Genomic DNA, 20,281 nt, shown 5'->3' with positions numbered 1-20,281 from the left:
AATAGACAAAGTGTGTAAATAACTGAACATATTTATTCAGACAGCTTATGGAAGACCACAAAAATCCCATGCAAAAGAGAACCAAAGCTGTACCTGGTGTTGGAATCTACTTGAATATTGATTTCTACTTATTTTTCAAAAGTCAATTTAAAATTTCAAGTGACACTTTTAAAGCTCATTTTAAATACTCGCAAACCTGAGTTAACATTTACTGATTGATGCAACTCTACACACAAATGATTTGACTAGAGTTACTGGCAGCATTAGCATAGTTTAGCAGAAACACTGGAAAAAAGAAGAAACAGCTAGTTTGGTCCAGTTTAGGGTTTTAAAATTTTTACTGGCACCTCAAAATTTTACTAATTAACATGTTTTACCATGTTTGTTTTATTTGTACCCAATTTCAGAGTTGTGGTTTTAACTGGGAATCACGGGCTGTACCAACTTCATGCAATCTCAGTGTTAAGCTAAACTAAGCTAATCACCTGTTGGCTAGAACTTTATCTTTACAGTCGATGAAAATGGTATTAAGCTTCTCATACAGAAATGTCACATTATTTCTTTAAAGATTATTCACATCTTGTGAAATTCCACTGAACTCAACATATGTGAGCTTAATTACTACAGATGATTAGACTAAATGACTTGTTAAGACTGGGTAAACACCCCAATGAGTCCCCTGAAAGTGACGTATTAAACAGGTATTTACAGGGTTTGACATGAAAAGCCTTGTATTTTAATAGAGTGACAACTGGCAACATGTGAAACAGATGGTGTGTAAAAAGGGCTGGTATCAAATCCAAATCCTTCTCACTCTCATTCTGCAACTAAGGTGAGATTTTATGACCACCATCTGATTCAAATCCTTTTTTACTGATTTATGTCACACCTCTTTTCAGATGTGATTGAGCTATTTAACAGAATTAGCACCTAGTTAAATAGTTTATTTCATTATTCCAGCTCCACATTTAGACTCGCAATGTTCTTTCCAAAACAAATAACTCATAGATCATGTCAGCAGATTAATATATTAGTCATTTTTTAAAAAAAATTGTAAATTAATCTTGAACTCCTGGGGCCTCATAGAAAAATAATTATCTGCTTGTTATATGTTAAATTTCAAGGAGAAATTCTATCTTCCTATAACAGAAGCAATTCTTTAACTCATGACTGTGTCCTATTCCAGGCCTGATATCTATCGTGAGAAATCCTAAACAGAAACTTTAAGTCATTACTCTTCATGTTTTGCCTACATATGTATAAAATATGCAACACTGCCACAATCCGTGTCACTGCTCTTCTCGCTGGCTAGCTAGCTTGCTGTGAGGAACAAAAATTCAACTTTTTAAGTCTCTCCAGAGAATCCAATCTCCATCATCATCTTGATAGCTGTAATATATACCAGTTGACAAATGGTCTGGGAATCAAAGATAATATTCTTGTTCTATTCTTCTCTTCTATGTTCTTGTTCCCTTTCTTCATTGTTATTGCCATACAGACCATACAGGACTGAGTCTTTTCCATCCTATTTTAGGATTCCCAACTGAGAAAATTCTTTGAGACAGTTCTGTAACAGCTAAATTCATATCTTAAGATAAGATGGGATTTTGCTAAATGCACTTGAGAGACATGTCTCCTTAACACCTAATATCTTAAATGTCATCCTAAACTGAGTAAAGGTACGATTTCAGATTTAGAAAGTGTCTGTTATGAAGACCCTGCTGAGCAATATTAATGCTACAGCTTGCAGCGAAAATTTACTGTACTTCTTAGTATAAACATACATACAAACTGTGAGAGTCAGTCGATGAACAGACATTTCCCCAAAGGAAGTTGAGACGTTTTTACCACTTCCTGTGTCTGCTTATGGATTTTATGTTGTGTAAAGTTTTAGCATTATCTGAAGCAAAAAAAAAAAAAAACCCAAAAAATAGATTCTGCAACATCAATCAAATGCGTGTAGGCTCCCATGGCAAGAAAACACAAAAGAGGTGTGTAAAGTTTGTGTTGCTGTAATTATACAGCTCAGCAAGTTTATCTATGTAATGTATTCTCTCAAATGAGAGTCTGTATTGCTAAAGAGTTAGAGTAGAGAAAGAGCGACACTTTTCACATCCCGTTCTGTATCTGTACCTCATTATCTCCTCAGGTTATGGGGCGCAGCATAACTTACCATTGTGATCCAGTCAGATTATAAGAGAGCAAGACATTAAAAACTCTTTGGCTTTAGGCTGAATATACCTCACTTAGCCATTAAAAAATTGCTTCCCCGGTGCACCCCTCTGCTGTGTAATTATAAATGAGTGTCCTCAAACACAAGCACACTCGTTGTATGAAAACAGGTGCGCGTATGTGTGTGTGAGAATGTGTCGTAAAGCGCTGGGGCTGTTTGGTTTTTATTGAGACTTTTAGCGAATCATAAACATAGTCACTGCTATAAATAGTATATCTACACACACACACACATACACACATCTGGTGTCTGGACTAGTTACTGAATTTTTCAGAAACCTTTTACTATGATTTATTCACAGTATGACTCGAGCTTACTCATTCAGCCCAGCTGTGTGTGTGTGTGTGTGCATGCATGCATATGTGTGTGTGTAAGAGAGAGAGAAAGTGGAAGTCAAGGTGTGTGAAGGCAAGAAAAAGCAACAAGGAGTCAAGAGACAGAAAAAAGAAAGACATATAAAGGAAGGTGCAAAAAGAAACAGCCACATAAATCACAGGGACAGAGCAGGTCACAACATATGGTAAAAAGGACTGCAACACACTTTCTTGGACAATATGAGATGATGAGACACTAGTCTCAAGTTTGTGCAGTAAATATAAAGCTGCAACCAGCAGTGTGTATAGTTTTCAGTCACATCAAGCTAGAGCAGAATAATTGTGAAATGAACTGGACAACAAGAGTGGCCACTGGATCAGCATTTTCAACTACGTATAAAGTGAAAAAGTCAAGTGCAGCAGACTCACCAGTGAACACTTACATAGATATGTCCACCTGACTAACACACCTTGAGTACGATAATCATGGTTTGCTTAATTCAACCTTGGAAAACTTTGGAAATAAGTCTAAGACAGAAGGTGAGTATTGCCGTTACATCATCTGATCAGTTCTGTCTCCTAGGAATTACACTTGTTGGTATATTACTAAATTATTACATTGTATGACAAACATGCATTGCTTGCTATATAATGTTCAGGGGCAATGTTTTATGAGTGAATAAAGAGCTAAATTTACAGTTTATACTGTACCAGACTCACTGGAAGGTTGTCAGTATGGATTGTAAACAAAGAACTTTAATATCAAATAGTACTGCTGTGGTTAGGTTTAGGCAACAGATTACTTTGGTTAAAGCTTGCAAAAGGTCGTGGTTTAGGTTCATGTTAGCAAACACATTGTGTCTCAAGTTACTGCAGACTTTTAGTATATTAAACCAGTGTTAGTATTAGTAATGCTGTAGTCAACAAGCAGATCTTATATTGCAAGACCAGATCAAATAATATACTTTGTCAGTCTGACATGTTCAACGTCAGCATTTTGTGACCTGACAGATACGTTAATGACAATATTTCCTCATTCATTGTTGTCACCAGAAATAAATGTCTAATCTGCCCTACTTATATGCCACAGTAAACCTGACAAAGTGGCAAAAAAACTGAATGCTCTGATAATTCACAGTACTCAGTTTTTATTATTTTATTTTTGTCACATTTTTGTCACATCATGAGGCAGCTGAGAACTATTTTCAAATCTTCCTATCATCATCTGCCAAGCACTATAAGTACTACATTTGCAAGCTGTTTTAAAAAAATCAAAACAACACTGTGTAGTTCACCTGCTGACTCTGGCTCTCTGAAGTCAATGCATATGTGGTGCACATGTTCATAAATGTTCTGTATTGCTTAGTTGTCTTGAAGAATGCAAATAAATCTAAAAACTTTTTAAATGTTGACTGAAATAAAAGAATATATAGTTTTCAGTTAATGAGCAAAAAGTGTTTTAATGATTTGAGATAAACTAAACTGAGCTGCAACTGAGATGGTGTGTGTGTGTGTTTGTGTTTTTGTGCATATATGTGTGTTTACCTTTGAAATGTCCTGGCCATCGATGCGGATGCTGCCCCTCTGAGGGTCATAAAATCTGAACAACAGACGCAGGATGGAACTTTTCCCTGATCCAGATGGACCAACCTGTATCCACATGCGCACGCACGCACACACACACACACACACACACACGCCCAGTCTTAATGATCCTTTTGTGTTCATTTAACACAACAGTCACAATGCTATTCAAACCTACTTTTGCACTTACACTTGCACCTTTACTTAACACATCAGAGGGTAATATGGTATGAATACATTTATTCATCAGTAATTGTATAACGCATATGATTCTGAAACGGACCGTTTTGAATACTGACTGTTTATTGACTGTATTTTGAATACTTTGGAGCTTTAACTTAAGAAAAGTTTGGATTGCAGGACTTTGACATACAATTTCTACAGTGTGGTCTTGCTACTTTTACTTAAGTAAAGGGTACTTCTTTCACCACTACTAGATACCACTGAGGGTGCAGTAAATGAGCAAGCATGTCATTTGTTTATCGTGACCCATTAAATTAGACTTGATAGACAATATGAAGATAAATGTATAAACAGCAAACAACTTACCAAAGCGACTGTCTGTCCCCCCTCCACGGTAAAGGTCACATCCCGAAGAACCTCAGTGCTACACACACAAACACACAAACGTAACAACAGCACGCCAGCTCAGAACCTCACTTAAATACTTATTCATGCCTAGACTTTAGTAAATCCTCTCATTAATTGTGAAAATCTGTGTAAAACTATCCTAAAACACTTATCTCAGTCATATCCAAAGCAAACTGAAAACTGTTCTTGGAATGAGATGCAAACAGTGTTTTTTTTGTGCGTCCAGCTATGCTAAGCTAAGCACCACACTACTTCTGCACTCCATTAGTAAGAGTAAAGGGTCATCAAGAGAGCACTTTTCATGAAAACAGAAACATACTGTGGATAAAAAGAGGTGGATATAAACTGCAAACGCATTACTTGTTGGCTACAAACCCAGGCACGTAGCTGAAGCACACTCTGTCAAACTCCACCTGACCTGCTGTGAACTGCAAGTCCTGTGCATCCTCAGCATCCTGTACCTGTGAGCAAGAGGAAGAAGATGAGGAGGAGCAGGAGGCCATTGATAGAGAGAAGAGAGACAGGGAAAAGAAAGTAGGCAAGAGATGAGGTTTAGCTTTTGTAATATGTCCAAAATAAAAAGACACAGCAAAAATATAAAATCAGTTGTAAACTCCAGATCACCTACTTGTTTGCTTCAGTGCTTTCATGGTCTTCATTGGCAGATGGTGTTTCGGTGTTTCAAAGACTGAGAGGGGATAGTTTAGCTCAACATGTATATCATCTTGCTAAGAAGAAGGTCAGCTTAAACATATGCAACTCCATAACTCCATGTGCAGATGAAGACCAGGTGATATGATTTAGAACCACGAGTTGAGATATGAATACCTTTTATTTTGTTTAATCATTTTTTTGTTTGTTTGTCATTGTCATTTGCTTGTTTGTTTTTAAATTGAAAAGGAGAAGAAGACTAAAAGAAGAGGGTAGGGAGCAAGAAAAGAGGGAGAGAAGAGGAGAGTAAAGAGGACAGAGTGGGGGGAAAGGAGGATGAGAGGAAAGTTTAGTGAGATTGTACTTTACACAATCAATATCATAATTCTCTTTCTTTATTTTTCCTCTTAGCCCCCTTCATCTTCTTTCTTATCTCATGTTCTACTTTTTTCAATTTCTCATTTTCTCCATAACCATTCATCCCTCCTCCTTCAATCTTTGTCCCTTTAGGCACTAATGCTCTGATATTGTGATGTAACCTTTAACATTTTCAGAATATTACCATGAAAGGTTGGATTGCAATTTGACGATTTATCATCATTAGCTTCTTCAGTCTTCCCCACTCTCAGACTTCCTCCTCCTCACCCTCTTCTGACTCCCGTCACTTGCAGCTTCCCAAGCCAAAGAAAAAGGCTGCTGTGTTTTTAAGGTGCTCTAATGCTTTTGTCTACATTCATGTGGCTGTTTACCATATCAAGGGCCTGTGAATGTAGGAGCCTTTCTTGAGGCAGCCGGAGGACGCCTTTTCCCACCAAAACACACACAAAAAGATAGACATACACACACAGACATACACGCAAGACTCAGTATTCTAGTATGTGCATGCGCACAAATACACACACTCACACAAAGTCACACACAAACACTTGTTGACCTCCTAATCCGCTGACCTCTGACTGTGTGAATTTCTCTGTTTCCAAGTGGTACTGAAGCAGATAAAAAATTATTTCTTTATAAACTTTAGGTCTTATTAATTAATTATTTGTAATTATTACATTTGATTTATATTATACACACATCTCTCGATATATTTAATTTCTAATGTTTCTGCTCTGCAATTGCTCTTTTTTACTTATGTCCCATTTTCTACTTAACAAGAGAGGACATTACATAATATCACATCTACACTAATCTAACTTTATTCAGGTTTACTGCATTTGCAACAGCAATTTATTACTCTGCATTCTTATGATAAAAAAGATAAGAAAAACAATAATGTCATAATTATCCAGTAACAACTCATCTTCAACCAAAACTTTATTATTATCTGAAAGAAATCGTGGTTTACAGCCAGTAAACGTCTGGCTTTCAGTACACCAATGACCACTGACAACAACTGTGGTAAAACACATAAAGCAGTAATTAAGTGAAGATAAATGAACTGCTACCATCTTGAGCAAGAAGAGAATTTTGGAAGATCTTACACTATCATACTGTTTTCATTCAGTTTCACTTTGTGTCTTTTCAACCACAAGAGCTCGACTTAAACTGTGTCTGTAACACTGAATCCAGGTCCTGACCTCTGCTCTGAAGCCAGTTTCTCTATTGGCAGAAAAGAAAATACACCTCTTTCATCTGCTTGCTCACCTTTGTTTCATTTGTGGACAAGGTGGAGAAATTTTTAAGCATTTAGTTCATTACCAATGTGCTTTGTTTGAACATAGGTGGGCCAATGTGCGTTAAACTGCAAATAAATAAATAAGTAAATAAATAACTGGCTCAAGAAAGAATGAATCTTTACCCCTGATGAGTGTTCCAGATTATTCTTTGCCACCCACCTCTTTATGCTCTGACAGCAGTGCCAGCATGCTCTCCATATCAACAAATGCACTCTGAATCAGCCTGCGGAGACAAATGACACACAGTCAGGATTATTAGATGCAGTAGGAATGGTAGCAACAGTAAGACTGGAAGAAGCAGTAGTCGTGCTAGCTTTACTAGCAGAAGTGGTCAAGGAGGGGTTACGAGGAGGTATTAGAAGTTCCCACATCTTCATTTGAGATTAATATAATGTAATTATATGCAAAATGGCACGCAGTGACGCACTGACCACCACCATTAAAACCAGTTACATCAATGCATTCAAGATTTCTTCTCTGTGTTGCAAACAAGTTATAAAAACAAATTCAAAGTGCATCAATCCCCCACTCACCCCAGTATTCTTCAACACTGACAGACACGCAGACCTGAAGATTTAATCATTTCATAAAAGGATTCAGGTGGTATCCTGTACTGTACAATGATCTCACCTGTAGTAGGTACCAAACCAGTTCAGAGGAGTGTACAGCTGGATAATGTAGGTCCCAAACAGAACATAGTCTCCAACCTGAGAGAAAAGAAAACACACACAGCTACAGAACATTAAGTCTCCAAAAGAGCATCCCAACAGCTTTACTGATAATGACTAGGTTACTAACAACAGTTTCACACACTTTTTCTACTGTTTTGTATTAATCACTTAATCAGCTGAAAACACAAAATCGATATGCTATCTTATTTTAACAGTTGATATACTATCAATCTTATCACTTATCCCAACAAAATTCATGTACATAAACTTCACCATACAAGATGTAAAATTATTCTAGTGTTGTTTATATGTATAAGCTTCATGCTGATATTCTTAACCTGAAAAGCTGCAAATTTGGCAAACACACCAAAGGTAAACAAAAGCCCGTATCTGAGTTCGCCATCTGTCTGTAACTTGTATGTGGACTTCTGGTACGTGACATTGAATTCCACTGTTCTTGCTTTACTCTGTGTTGTTACCTGGAACTGACCCTCAGAGACTAGGTAGGCACAGAGCAGAGATCCAGCCAGCAGTCCTGATCCTATGATGATGTTCTGGGTTTGATTCAGCAGAGCTAGGGATGCCGAGCTCTTCCACTCACAGTGCTACGCAAACACAAACGGCACCCATTTCATTGAAAACAACAGACTCAAGATTTGAAAACTGAAGCATAATATGTTTTGCAAGGTGGGCTGCTTAACATCTTTGCGTGACGAGCATGTATGAGTTGTGTTCTCTTAGCTTGTCTTTGGATGATGTTACTCCACTCGACAGCAACACAAACCTACCTGATATTTCAAAATGGCTTCTTCAAAGCAACGGACTTCATAATCCTCAGCGCTGTAGTATTTTACCTACAAAAACAAATCAAATCCAAAGAGTAGAGACTGTAACATCCTGAAAATTCTTCTTCGCACCCGATGACTGTAATTGTGAGTGTTTCCGGTTAAAAAATGTAGCGTGGAGTTGTATTTTCATTTTTCCTGCCGTAAAACAAGCAGAAAACCTGTACCGTCTCAAAGTTGAGCAGTGAGTCTACAGCTCTCGACTTGGCCTTGTTGTCTTGATCATTCATCTCTCTCCTGTATTTTGTCCTCCACTCTGTGATCAGGATGGTACAGGCTGCAGAAATATGGTACAGTCAGTTTGGAGCTGTATGTGACGAAACTGTTAGGATAGGATGGTAGGATATTACATTATTTTTGCAACACATAGAGTGCTCATATTTAGTCTCTAAATTAACCAAATAAAATGGTCTGGGATCCAGCTTGCTTTTACCACATTGATATGTACTTGTCTCTTTCACCTCAAACAGTATCACTGGGTTGGACTTAAGGAATGTGAGATTTGGTGAATCTTTTGAAGTAATCCGTAGAATTGAACAAAGTCCTATAAAAATGCAGTCATTTGTCCTTTGAGCCTTTCATCTTCAGATCCCAATTGAACTATTACAACTGAAAACAGTTATGGTTCATCTCATTTTCTTTAAAATCCATTTTGTTGTGCTCATTTCTCAACTTTAGACAGTATGTATATGAGATAAAGGTTGGTGCTGTTTGATCAGATCTGCTGTTAATGACTGTTAATATCCCATTAATATAATGGGGGTTATTTTTTTTTGAACCCAAACCCTAATTCTTTTCTTTTCTTTTTGGTTTGTTCTTTTCTCGCGCATCTATTTTTTTTTTCAAAACTGAGAAAAAGAATTCTGTGATGATACAAACTTGAATAGACAATAAAATAAAGATGCTTGTTCTTTCAAGTTAATAAGACACAGAAGTCTATTCTTTTATTGCTTGAACAATAAATGAAATCCGAAAAAAATAAAATATTTGTTTTTACTTTTAAACAAAAAAAAAAATCATGCCAATAAATTTTTACCCAATACATGTTATTTTGTAAGTATTTCTGTACACTGCAGTGGACACAGTACATCAGTGCTATAAAAAGAGAATAACTGTTAAATTCTTTTACTCTCAGAAAACCAGAGAAGTACAATATTTTTCAACAAAAAATATGTAAGAAATACTCTTATTTTTTTCTGTGACTATAAACACATGTGCCCACTCTAATGCACATTAGTGTAAATGCCAAAGGGTATAATCTGCTATATTTAAATAAAATCTGAAAATTATTTAATGTTGCTGTAAAACTCTGTAAGTGTAAACCCTAGCATAATTTTAAAGAAAACATATGTATATATAATGTTTACTTGTGTAGTTTTAGGATTTAAGAAGAATTTCTGAGGTACTAAATTTATGATGCCGTAACTCTTAAATTGTTCAAAATAGCTTCCAAGTATCTGTCCAGTAACGGACAGCATGCATGAAAGGGCCTCATTACAAGACAGTGATGTAAAACAGAAATGACAAGAATATGCACACTCACACTCTCTCTCTCTCTCTCACACACACACACACACACACATTGACCATTGACTCACTGAGGTAGAGGATCATGCAGGTGAAAACAATGAGCCCAAACCAGACACTGAAGTAGGACACAAAGTAGACAATGGCAATGATGATGTCACAGATCGTGGGAAGGATACTGAATAGGATGTAGCTAGAGACAAAACAATCACAGGTTTATTACTCATTATTTCATAGTCTCATTTAACCCAGGAAGAAAATTTGTCATGTTTTGATAGCTGATAGGTCATGTGACAGTAAATGTCCCCATCTTTGTGTCTCCTCTTGTCCTACCTCAGCAGGTTGTTGATGGAGGACGTGCCTCTGTCAATGCTCCTCAGCACGTCTCCAGTTTGTCTCTCCAGGTGCCAACGCAGAGACAAACCGTGCAGTTGGGAAAACAAACACAGCTAAAGTGTGAAGAGAGAGGGACAGAGAGAAACTTCCACTGATGTGATTACACAGATGGCCAGCAGCCACTACTCACTGAGACCATGTCCAATGTAAGCCAGCTAAATCTCTCCTTTGTTTTCGTGAGCTGTCAGATGTCTTCACAAGTGTAAAATGATAACTCAGTTGAAAGGAATTATTGCTGGTTTTTGTTAACATGCGGCATTTATGAGCCTCACGCAAATCATGGAGGCATGGAAAGCAGAAGTAAATATGGTTACAGAGATTATCTGTCCGGCTTTTGGGCTGCTCAGATCACAGGTGTTCAAAGGCTTGAGCCATAGGGCATTCAGGGCATGGTGTATCTTAAAGAGCTATCCACATACCCCGAGCATGGGGGGGACCATTGCCTGTATATATGAGATATATAACAGAGTACAAAGATTGTCTCCATTTAACAAAGAATGGAATTTTAACCTGCTGGGATTGAGCAGACAAGCCAAGGAGCTTTTATTCAATTCAAGATGAAGGCTGTGTGGCAGATTTTTGTTTTCCCATAGAGAACAGTTTTTTTTTTCAAACTATGTTTCCCAAATTGTTTTCACATGTGAAATTTACTATATCACCTTAGAGAGGGTCTTATTACCAAATGCATCACAGAGAAGTGGATCACACAACTTTACCAGTACCAGAGCAAAGAAAGTCACTGCTGTGGCTTTAAAAACAGTCTGCCTGAACTGTTATCGTGATAAACTGTTTTCCACATGTTATAGCAAACAGATGCATTTTGGTATGTGCTGCCTACATGTCATGTCAGAAATTTTTTAGAATTAAATCCTAATTGTGACTTCTTTTATATATATATATATATATATATATGAAATTTACTTTTGAAGTTAAATCACCTTGTAGAGTGTACTGTTCATAAGTGAACCAAAACAGTGAGAAATACAACTCAGATAGTCAGACATTAAAGTGAAAGACAGCAGAATTTTAAGCGTCAGGAAAAACGTAGAAGAAGCAAAAAAATGTAGTCTGAGCAGTACCTGAACTCCTCTGCTGGTAAACTGCTGAACTTTGATCCATATGAACTGACGAAGGTTGCTGATGAAACCAGAAGTTCCTACAAGGAACAGAAAAAGAAAAGTAAGAGGACAAAGCCAAAGAACATCATGTTACTATTCACAATAACCCACCAGGAAACAGTTTATATTCTGTGACACAGACATATTCTGTAAGCACACATTCCTCTACATATGAACACACACTTGCGCACCTGCGCCTCCTCCTTGTAGGAACTTGAGCAGCGTGTAGGTGCAGACAGTGGCAATCAGTGAAGTCCAGCCACGTCCTGCAGAGAGTTCATTCACTACACACACACACACACACACACACACACACATTCAGTTCTTTTGTTTCCAAATGACAGCACAGATAATCCCAAACACATTAAAGCATATCAAGTACTCAAGTTTTTAGTTTAAAGTTTTGAGGTGCTCATACTTTATTTATATACATTCTTAATTTTCTGCTACTTTTTACCTATGCTTCACTGCAATTCAGAAGGAAATGTTGTACTTTTCACTCCACTATATTTACTCCATAACTTCAGTTACCTAGTTACTTGGCAGATTCATTAATGCTTAATTAACTAATTACTTTTACTCTGTTTTACTGCACTTTATATTTTGATGCTACTACTTTAAAACATACTACTACTGGTAGTAGTTCTTTAAAAGGTTTTTTTTTTAGATGTGGTTTTTCTACTTTTTATTTAGTAAAAGAGTTGAGAAGTTCTTCCACTTCTGACACACACACACACACACACTTGGTCATGAACACACTCACACATTCCCCTTTCTGGCTCACATTCACAGACGCGCACACAAACACATACACATACACACACACACACACACACACACACACACAGTCTCATTCACATTCATTACCCTTTTTGTACAAGTGCTGGGAATCAGGATGAAATGAAAAAAAACAGACAGACATGAGGGAAGGAGGAGGAGTGGAAGAAAAACTGAAGATCCAGACAGACAGATAGACATGGTGACAAAGGAAGGGTGAAAATACAATAAAAAGATGGAGACAAATGAATAAAGAAATGTGTGTATTATAAATTCTTTAACTTTCTAGTGTCTGTTTTCAGTGGGGGGTATTTTCAACTCTTTGGCATAAGGTCCCGGAGTCGGGGGGTGGGAGGTGGGGTCAGACCCAAAGACAAAACGTCCGTTGTACCGGTGTGTTAGTTTCACGAAAAAAGGCGCTAATGCCAGCTAAGCATGACTGGCAGGAGGGGTGACCTCCCAGGAAACCCTCTGCACACACACACACACACCAACAACAACCCCCCCCTCCCACACTAACTCCCCTTCCACGCCTTCCTCATCACACAAAGCAGCGCTCGGCTTCATTCTTGCAGCACTGGCATGTACTTTCATGTTGTTCCAAAAGCCAAATGGCCAGTTTTCTAAAGCGTAAAGTAGCTGGAGACAAACTGAATCCTGACTTCCTCTGAAGTGGAGACTTCTGGGTTGTTGCCTCGTGGTGGATGCAGTCCAGTGTACAAAATAGGATACAAAAGACCTTGGCAAATGATGACACCTCATGAAAAATGAAGGTTGCCTCCTCCTCCAAACTATTCCTCAGATCTCATTCCACTGCTGAGCTATTTTATAACAAAACACTAAACATGTTCAGACTGTGTTTTCAGGTTGTGGTGATCAGTGTGAATTTTTGACTGTTACATTAATATTTATGTACAATTTTGTTGCTTTGCGAACACCATTTTGTCGCTGTAGAAAATGGATAGATGGACATATATTTTGGAATTAAATGGCTATTGCTAATGTGTTACTATTACAACATCCTGCTTTCATCATGATTATTGGCTACAGATGATCGTATTAAAAACTGTGCACCATAAACTGCAGGTTTCTACTCTCTATCTCATCATGTAGCCAAATAGTACAGTCATGTAGAGAATATGATTATCAATATGGAAGTGTTAATATGGCAAATTCATCTAACCAAAGTCATAAACAATGCATTTGCCCAAACATGTCAAATTTTCAGGCCACCTGCAGCAATTTCCGAAAAAAAGGATGGTGTGGTTTTTAAAAATGATTATCTCTGTTTTGAAATGCAACTGTTGTGAAACAATCAAAAAGTAACATTTCTCTGATTCAGTGCTTTTTAATCTCTATATCACTCTCTCTCTCTTCATTCACTGTCCAGCCAGCATGTTTTTAGCCAAGCTCATCATACCCTGCCTTTGGCATTGGTAGCTGATGAGCAAAGTTTTCCATTCTGTATCTGCAGCCAATGCACAAAGGCGTCCTGCCACAAAGCCTTTCTAATGTGTGCTTAACATGAAATAGCACTTTGGTTGATTTTAGGCTTAAAAACGTATGGTTAGATTTAACAAATGTTTTGATGTGTTACTTTCACATGGGACACAAACTTGAGTTTTATGGGTGAAAGCTGTGTGTCCTAGGAATGAGATTGGGCTTGTGTAACATATTTGACAATTCATGACATAACATGCCAAGCAGTTAGTTTAGGGTGAACATTGCAAATGCAGTTCCATAGCAACTTAAATTACATTTGTTACATCCACTGTTTTGTCATATCTGAGACCAAACAAATATTGATCTACTCCCCAAATGTGTTTGTTGAACCATGTTTAAATAGCTTTTTCTGTTGTTTGTAATATATAAAATAAGTTAGTATGATTGTTAACTATTAATTAATATGAGATACTAAATTAGTTTTTCAGTTACCAGTGTTGTATTGACCAAGTTAGCTAGTATATTACCTCTCTGAGACCAAAGAAAAGCCAAAGCGAACAAAATACATATTTATAGTTCATTTAAAAGCTGCTGGGATAAGCTTCTGGTTAATGCTTTCTTTTTACTTTCAATTTCGTGGAATTATGTGTATGTGAAGTAAGACTGGCTAATTACAACAGAGTTGTTATTATCTGTCAGGACTTAACCTTCATTTTAAGTGTTGATAAATTTCTTCCTGGCATGTTATAATAATGAGTACCTGACTAACTGAGCAACGGCCAAGCACAAAAGCTGTTGTGCCTGGTCAAGTTTTTCCACAAGCAGCGTTATAAATTATTAAATTATTTTGCTTGTATGTGCAGTCAAGCTCTGCTCTTTCATTAATATGATAACCTGAGAACCCCGCACAAACACAAGAGAAAGCACTTCCCACTTTGAGGAAAATACAAACACAATTATTAAAGGACATAAAGAAACAAGGTAGACCACACTTCAAAATCGTTGAGCACAATGCCATCTACAGTTTGGACAGTGAAATGCAGCTGATGGGACTGACAACTGTTTCAGATACAGTTCCATTGCTTTTCCTTTTAAATTTTCCACTTTACATAAAATTTACACAGCAACAGGGGTTGTGATGCAGAGCAAGATCTCAGAGAACACTTGGGAATTATATTTTGATACTAACCATAAGTACTCTAGCACTGAGCATTATGCTTACATCTGGATGACATTTTTTATCAAATATGTGTGTATTAACATTATAAATTTTTAATACTACATAGTATTAAGTAGCTTTAAACTACACATTTGGTGACATAAGACAAATCCATTTTTGTAGCATTATCTCTGTTTAGTCGCTTACCAATGTTCTTGGAGTAAACCGGGACCAGCACATTAACCAGTCGCTCTGCAATGAGCAGGCCAACAGAGAGCAGCACTAGTGCCTGCAGTGTTGGAGTGCCTTTGGGCCAGATGTATGGTAGTAACAGTCTGACCTTCCTCCCAAGGCCTTGCCAGACAGATGGTAAGGAAGAGGAGTAGGTAGAGGGGAAGTGTTGTATCTGGTTGGAGAGAAAGGAAGTCAGAAGAAGAGTGGAGTAATGATTGGTGTCAGTCAGCACACTCAAAATCTTACATTTCACTGGTCAGATTTTATCAAAACTTATAATGCATCCGTAATTCTCAGAGATATGTGACATTGCAGGCTTTTATAATGTGTTATTATTGGTGTAAATCTGTATTGGACGTGAATATTATTTTATATCATAGGACTGAGATTGAACATAGACTGATATGGACTAGTTTTATAAGGTGAGGCAAAAAGTAACATGGCAGTTTTCTCGCCAGGTTTGGCTCCTAGCACCCCGGGGCTGAGTCAGCTAGAAGGAACACTGGCTGCATGGCTAACTGCACTAATAATATAATATATGTATAAATACACATTCTAGTTTAGATGAAACTCAAAAGAATTTTGGTTAGTCACACCTAACCAACGCAAAGCCAAAACATCCAAAGCCATTCATAGGAAGAGTGAGGTTTGTCTGGCAAAAAAAAGAAATAAATAAATAAAAAAAAAGCTGTAGTATTTGTAATAACAGCTACAGTTAGCAGAAGTTGGCAGTATGCTTATTTTAGCAACATCTATCTAGCTATCTGTCATTCATGAAGCTCAGTAAATCTCCTCAGTAACATTACTGCGCCACCTCTGATAAATTGGCATTATATAAATGTTAATGATAACGTCAAGTCTGCATTGTATCATGTAGGTGAGGTCCAACAAATGAAGTTACAAAAGCATTTGACAGCATAATAATAGTTAAAGTCCAATAAAAAATGTATTATCTTTTTCCAACAGCTGAATGATTTATGTGCAGTGTCCCACACGATGTGGTTGTTTTTATAGTCATTGCTGAAAGTGTTTCATTTTCTCTGTGCTCAGTGAAAATCTGGTTTGAAGAAAAGTGTTGAGTATGAGTTGTAACAGTTTGAAATAGTTTGGATGCCAGTCCTGGTCTAATATGCAGCATGCACAAGTGAGAAAGGAAATTCTGAAGCCTCTAGCACATGCACAAATAATAGACTTTACAGTAAGGTACAAAACATCTTGTTTCAGGTAGTTAAACTTGTAAAATGAAAAATATTTGCATATTCATATATTCTAGAATTTTTCTGGAAGAAGGAGAAGGATTAGGATTTTAATTTGGAAATTATGCTATTGGTAGACAAACATTAGGGATTCATTTTGTATAGCTTAAATGAATAATATGCAGCAATTTCCTAAAAATAAAAAGAAGTAAAAAATGTACACACTCATACAAAACTGATTTCTCTCAGTGATCATTTATAAGCTTTTAGCATGTGGTGGTTTCTGTATCTGGACCCTGCCCTCTGATGTATTTCCTTATATTCTTAGGACTTAGCTATACCTGAAGTAAGGTTGTGACTCTATCAAAACATAACGATCAACTTCACAGTTTCCATCTTTCTGCCTGTCATAATGAGCTGCATGCAGAGAGCGGCAGGAGCAGAGATGAAGGGATGAAGCCTCTTCTTCAACCTAGTAATTCACACAAATCCAGGGGATTGTAGAGGATCTTCAATATTGTCTTAATGACTAATCCAAACTGTACCACAGTGGTTGGCAAGGAAAGTATTCATGGAACAATTATAGTGGTTTCTTGACAGCCCGTGTGAAAAACAAAAACAAACAAACAAACAAACAAAACCCACATGACAGTTCAGTGTGTTTTGGTAATTAACTGTAAGTAAGTAACCTGGTGGTCAAATAACACTTAGCGAGAACAATCATAATGACTCATAAAGACTGTCACGGTTATGACGGCGGCATCTCGGTCTCTGTGCACCCTTTCAAACAAAGTGTTATCCAGTCTTCTTATTATACAAAAACTAATACTTGCATTACCCATAATACAACTCAACCACTGAGAGTTTGTTTGTCATGGCCTCTAGCAACTATCCACAATCAGAGAAAAGGAGTGAGTTACAACAGTCTGGTTAGCTCTCTCCACATTTTCAGATTTCAGATACTTTCAAATCCTCAGCTCTAACCAACACTAAATTCATCTGACTTCACACATCCATCTTCTGCCACCAAAGGATTTGTACAAATTTTTAGCATGTGTAAAATTGGTGGGGTTCTTCTTTAGCAAGCAAAAGTTGGTAAACAAAAACATGTAAAACTAATTACAGATGACACTTACTATGGATGACTTTTTTCTGTCATCTATGCAGTCTATATATAGAGAGAGAGAGTGAGTGAGAGAGAGAGAGTCAAATACAAAATCTGACTGTAAAAAGATTAATCTAAGTATCTGTTGTGTGTCAGAAATGTAAAGTAAAAGTAAAAAAAAAACCTGTGAATGACCTTACCTCAAGATTTACAACTTGTCTTTTCCCCTCTGTTTCTCTCTTTACAGGGAGGTCTGCCATCTTATTCGCCTCCAGTTTATAGCTCATTTCTTCAACAGCAAAACAAGCCACAGACACATTAAAGGATTTTTGGAAAATACAGTATCTCCTCAACTTGAACTGTATAAGAGCACATTTAATCAGCTGTGATGGTTTTGAAAAGCAGTCAGAGTCACACACACACACATTTCTGTTGTGTTTTCAGCGTTGAGTTTAAAGTAGCTGTGGTCAGCTTTTTGCATTGACCTATTTGTTGTTGTTTTGTGTGTGTGTGTGTGTGTGTGTGAAATACTTCTGTTGAACATTCCATGCCTCTGATGCCAACATTCTAGAACCTGTTGACAACCTTATATTACAGACTTAAGTTGATGAACATTCGAGAACGTGTCCTGTGGTTAACATTGGTAAGTTAACCACAGGACACAAATTGTTCAATGGTCATATACACTATATAGACAAAAGTATTGGGATGGGGTTGTTTTGTTTATTTTATTTTGAGCTAGACTCCTTATTTCCAGTGAAGGGAAATCTTAAGCGTCAGCATACCAAGACATTTTGGATAATGCAATGCTGCTGACTGGCATCATTTTGGGGAATACCTTTTCTTATTCCAGCATGACTGTGCCCCAGTGCACAAAGCAAGGTCCATAAAGACATGGTTGGATGAGTTTGGTGTGGAAGAACTTGATTGACCCGCACAGAGTCCTGATCTCGACCATATCCAACACCTTGGGATGAACTGGAAAAGAGATTGTGAGCCAAGCCTCGTCTAACATGAGTGTCTGACCTCACTCTCTACTGCATAAACAGGCAAGTTATCACAATGGTGCGGCGTTGCTGACACAGAGGGCTGAACTCTGGTGCAGAGTCACAGAGATGCAGGGAGGCAGAGGTCCAAAATAATATTCTTTTAAAAAAAAATCAAAAACTCAAAACAGGCACACACTTACTGTGGCAAAGGATCAAGTAAACTGTGGCGACAAAAACATGGCAAGTCTCCTGGCATGGAGACAAAGCAAATCCAGACATGAAGACTTTACAACACACCGACAACAGTGACAGGGGAGAAGAGGACTAAATAGACAACATAACAAGACACAGGTGAAACATATTAGGGAGGAGAAAGCAGTCATGATAAACCAAAGTAAGGTTGCATGAAACATGGACACACACAGAGGACACAAAGTGACACTTTCAAAATAAAACAGGACATGACAAAAACCTGGAATATAATACATGGAAACATAAGACAAGACAAACATGAAACACGAGACATGGACCAGAAATCAAAAGACAGAACAAAAACTCACATGGCGTGACGCAAGCCTACATTTGATACCTTTACTTTAACAAAGTTGATATTGTTTTTTGAGCCTGTTTAAAGATCACTAATTTGGCTTTTACTTATACACTATATTTAAGAATTGCACCTTGCTATATTTTAATTTGCATGGGCTATAGAAAAAGCCAAAAGTCATATGACAGTCCTGATAAACCCTATGAGAATAGGACAACAGTTAAATTACAGAATACAGATGTATTTGTTCTGAAAATAAACTGGTTGTCATTTAGGAAGGAATTATATTGGACATTCCATGCCATTGCTAACATTATAGAACCTTTTTAAGACCTTTGTGAAAAGGTGAGCACCCCCCTTCTCACTGTCTCCCACGATGGACACTCTGTGATGACGTGGTCTGCGACGTCTGTGGCACATGTATATGCGGGTGCGCATATACACACGCGCGCGCGCACGCACACACACACACACACACACACACGGAGAGATGGACTCTTGCAGCGTGTACATATTAAATGCTTGGTGACATGTTTGGCGTGCCGTGCGCCATGGACGCTTTGGCGCCAGAAACACGGCCTGCCGAGTCCCTCGCTCACTGCAGCCACAACTCACCCGTGACAGTTTTCTCCCCGGTCCAGCTTCCAGGCGTGTAGTGAGGAATCCACTACTCGTCCCACTCGTCATTTGTCCGTCTGTAAAGACTCTGGTCCTTCATACACCCACGTACACTCACCTGCACTCCCGGTCCGGCTCCACTGCTCCTCTGCGGAAACGCGCGCCGCTGCAGGGGCGGACTTTATCGAGCACGGGGCAAGGGGGCACGTCCCACTGCACTCAAGGGTGTTTGTGTTTCTTTATTGTATTGGTTATACAATATTTTCACAAAGTTATTGTGTGATGTGTGAATATATGGTGAGTGGGTAAAGGAAATGGTGCATAGTTTATTTTGGTGTTGATTTATTATGATTAATAATAGTGTATGGACCCTTATGATTTTGGGTGATCCCCTTGATAATGGTTTGAACCAATTGGGCTCAACCAGCAGCCCTATTTAAGGGAGCCTCATTCAGCTTTTGAAGTCTTGGAGAGAAAGGTTGACCCGCTCCAGCTTCACAGCTAGTTTATGCTATTGCCATTTTGTTCTTGTGTTTTGTCTGCTCTCAGACTGTGTGTAGAGAATTTGTGTTACAAGAAAATAAAAGCCTTTTTTTTCCTGGTA

General features: G+C 37.8%; 1 protein-coding gene across 2 annotated transcripts in view; it reads right to left on the bottom strand.

Annotated features, from left to right (window-relative positions):
- abcb6b (ATP-binding cassette, sub-family B (MDR/TAP), member 6b) overlaps window positions 1-19,834 on the bottom strand; it is a 32,043-nt gene extending 12,209 nt beyond the window's left edge. Inside the window, exons 1-15 of one of the 2 annotated variants that reach the window (XM_046404790.1) lie at window positions 19,675-19,834; window positions 17,724-17,812; window positions 15,196-15,394; window positions 11,801-11,893; window positions 11,571-11,647; window positions 10,429-10,544; window positions 10,167-10,288; window positions 8,736-8,845; window positions 8,512-8,577; window positions 8,203-8,328; window positions 7,683-7,759; window positions 7,212-7,275; window positions 5,098-5,183; window positions 4,681-4,738; window positions 4,093-4,197 (exon numbers count right to left, since the gene is read on the bottom strand). In XM_046404790.1, the coding sequence (XP_046260746.1) occupies window positions 4,093-4,197; window positions 4,681-4,738; window positions 5,098-5,183; window positions 7,212-7,275; window positions 7,683-7,759; window positions 8,203-8,328; window positions 8,512-8,577; window positions 8,736-8,845; window positions 10,167-10,288; window positions 10,429-10,544; window positions 11,571-11,647; window positions 11,801-11,893; window positions 15,196-15,394; window positions 17,724-17,810 (1,386 nt within the window). In that variant the 5' untranslated portion in view covers window positions 17,811-17,812; window positions 19,675-19,834. Of the gene's footprint in view, window positions 1-4,092; window positions 4,198-4,680; window positions 4,739-5,097; window positions 5,184-7,211; window positions 7,276-7,682; window positions 7,760-8,202; window positions 8,329-8,511; window positions 8,578-8,735; window positions 8,846-10,166; window positions 10,289-10,428; window positions 10,545-11,570; window positions 11,648-11,800; window positions 11,894-15,195; window positions 15,395-17,723; window positions 17,813-18,361; window positions 18,418-19,674 lie in introns of those variants that run through there. The other variant, XM_046404791.1, reaches the window with a different exon arrangement.
- Window positions 19,835-20,281: the final 447 nt, after the last annotated feature.

Source organism: Scatophagus argus, chromosome 11, assembly GCF_020382885.2.
Source record: "Scatophagus argus isolate fScaArg1 chromosome 11, fScaArg1.pri, whole genome shotgun sequence".
In the NCBI taxonomy this organism is placed as follows: Eukaryota; Metazoa; Chordata; class Actinopteri; family Scatophagidae; genus Scatophagus; species Scatophagus argus.
The sequence above is the reverse complement of the archived record's forward strand: the minus strand, read 5'-3'. Positions and strand labels throughout refer to the sequence as shown.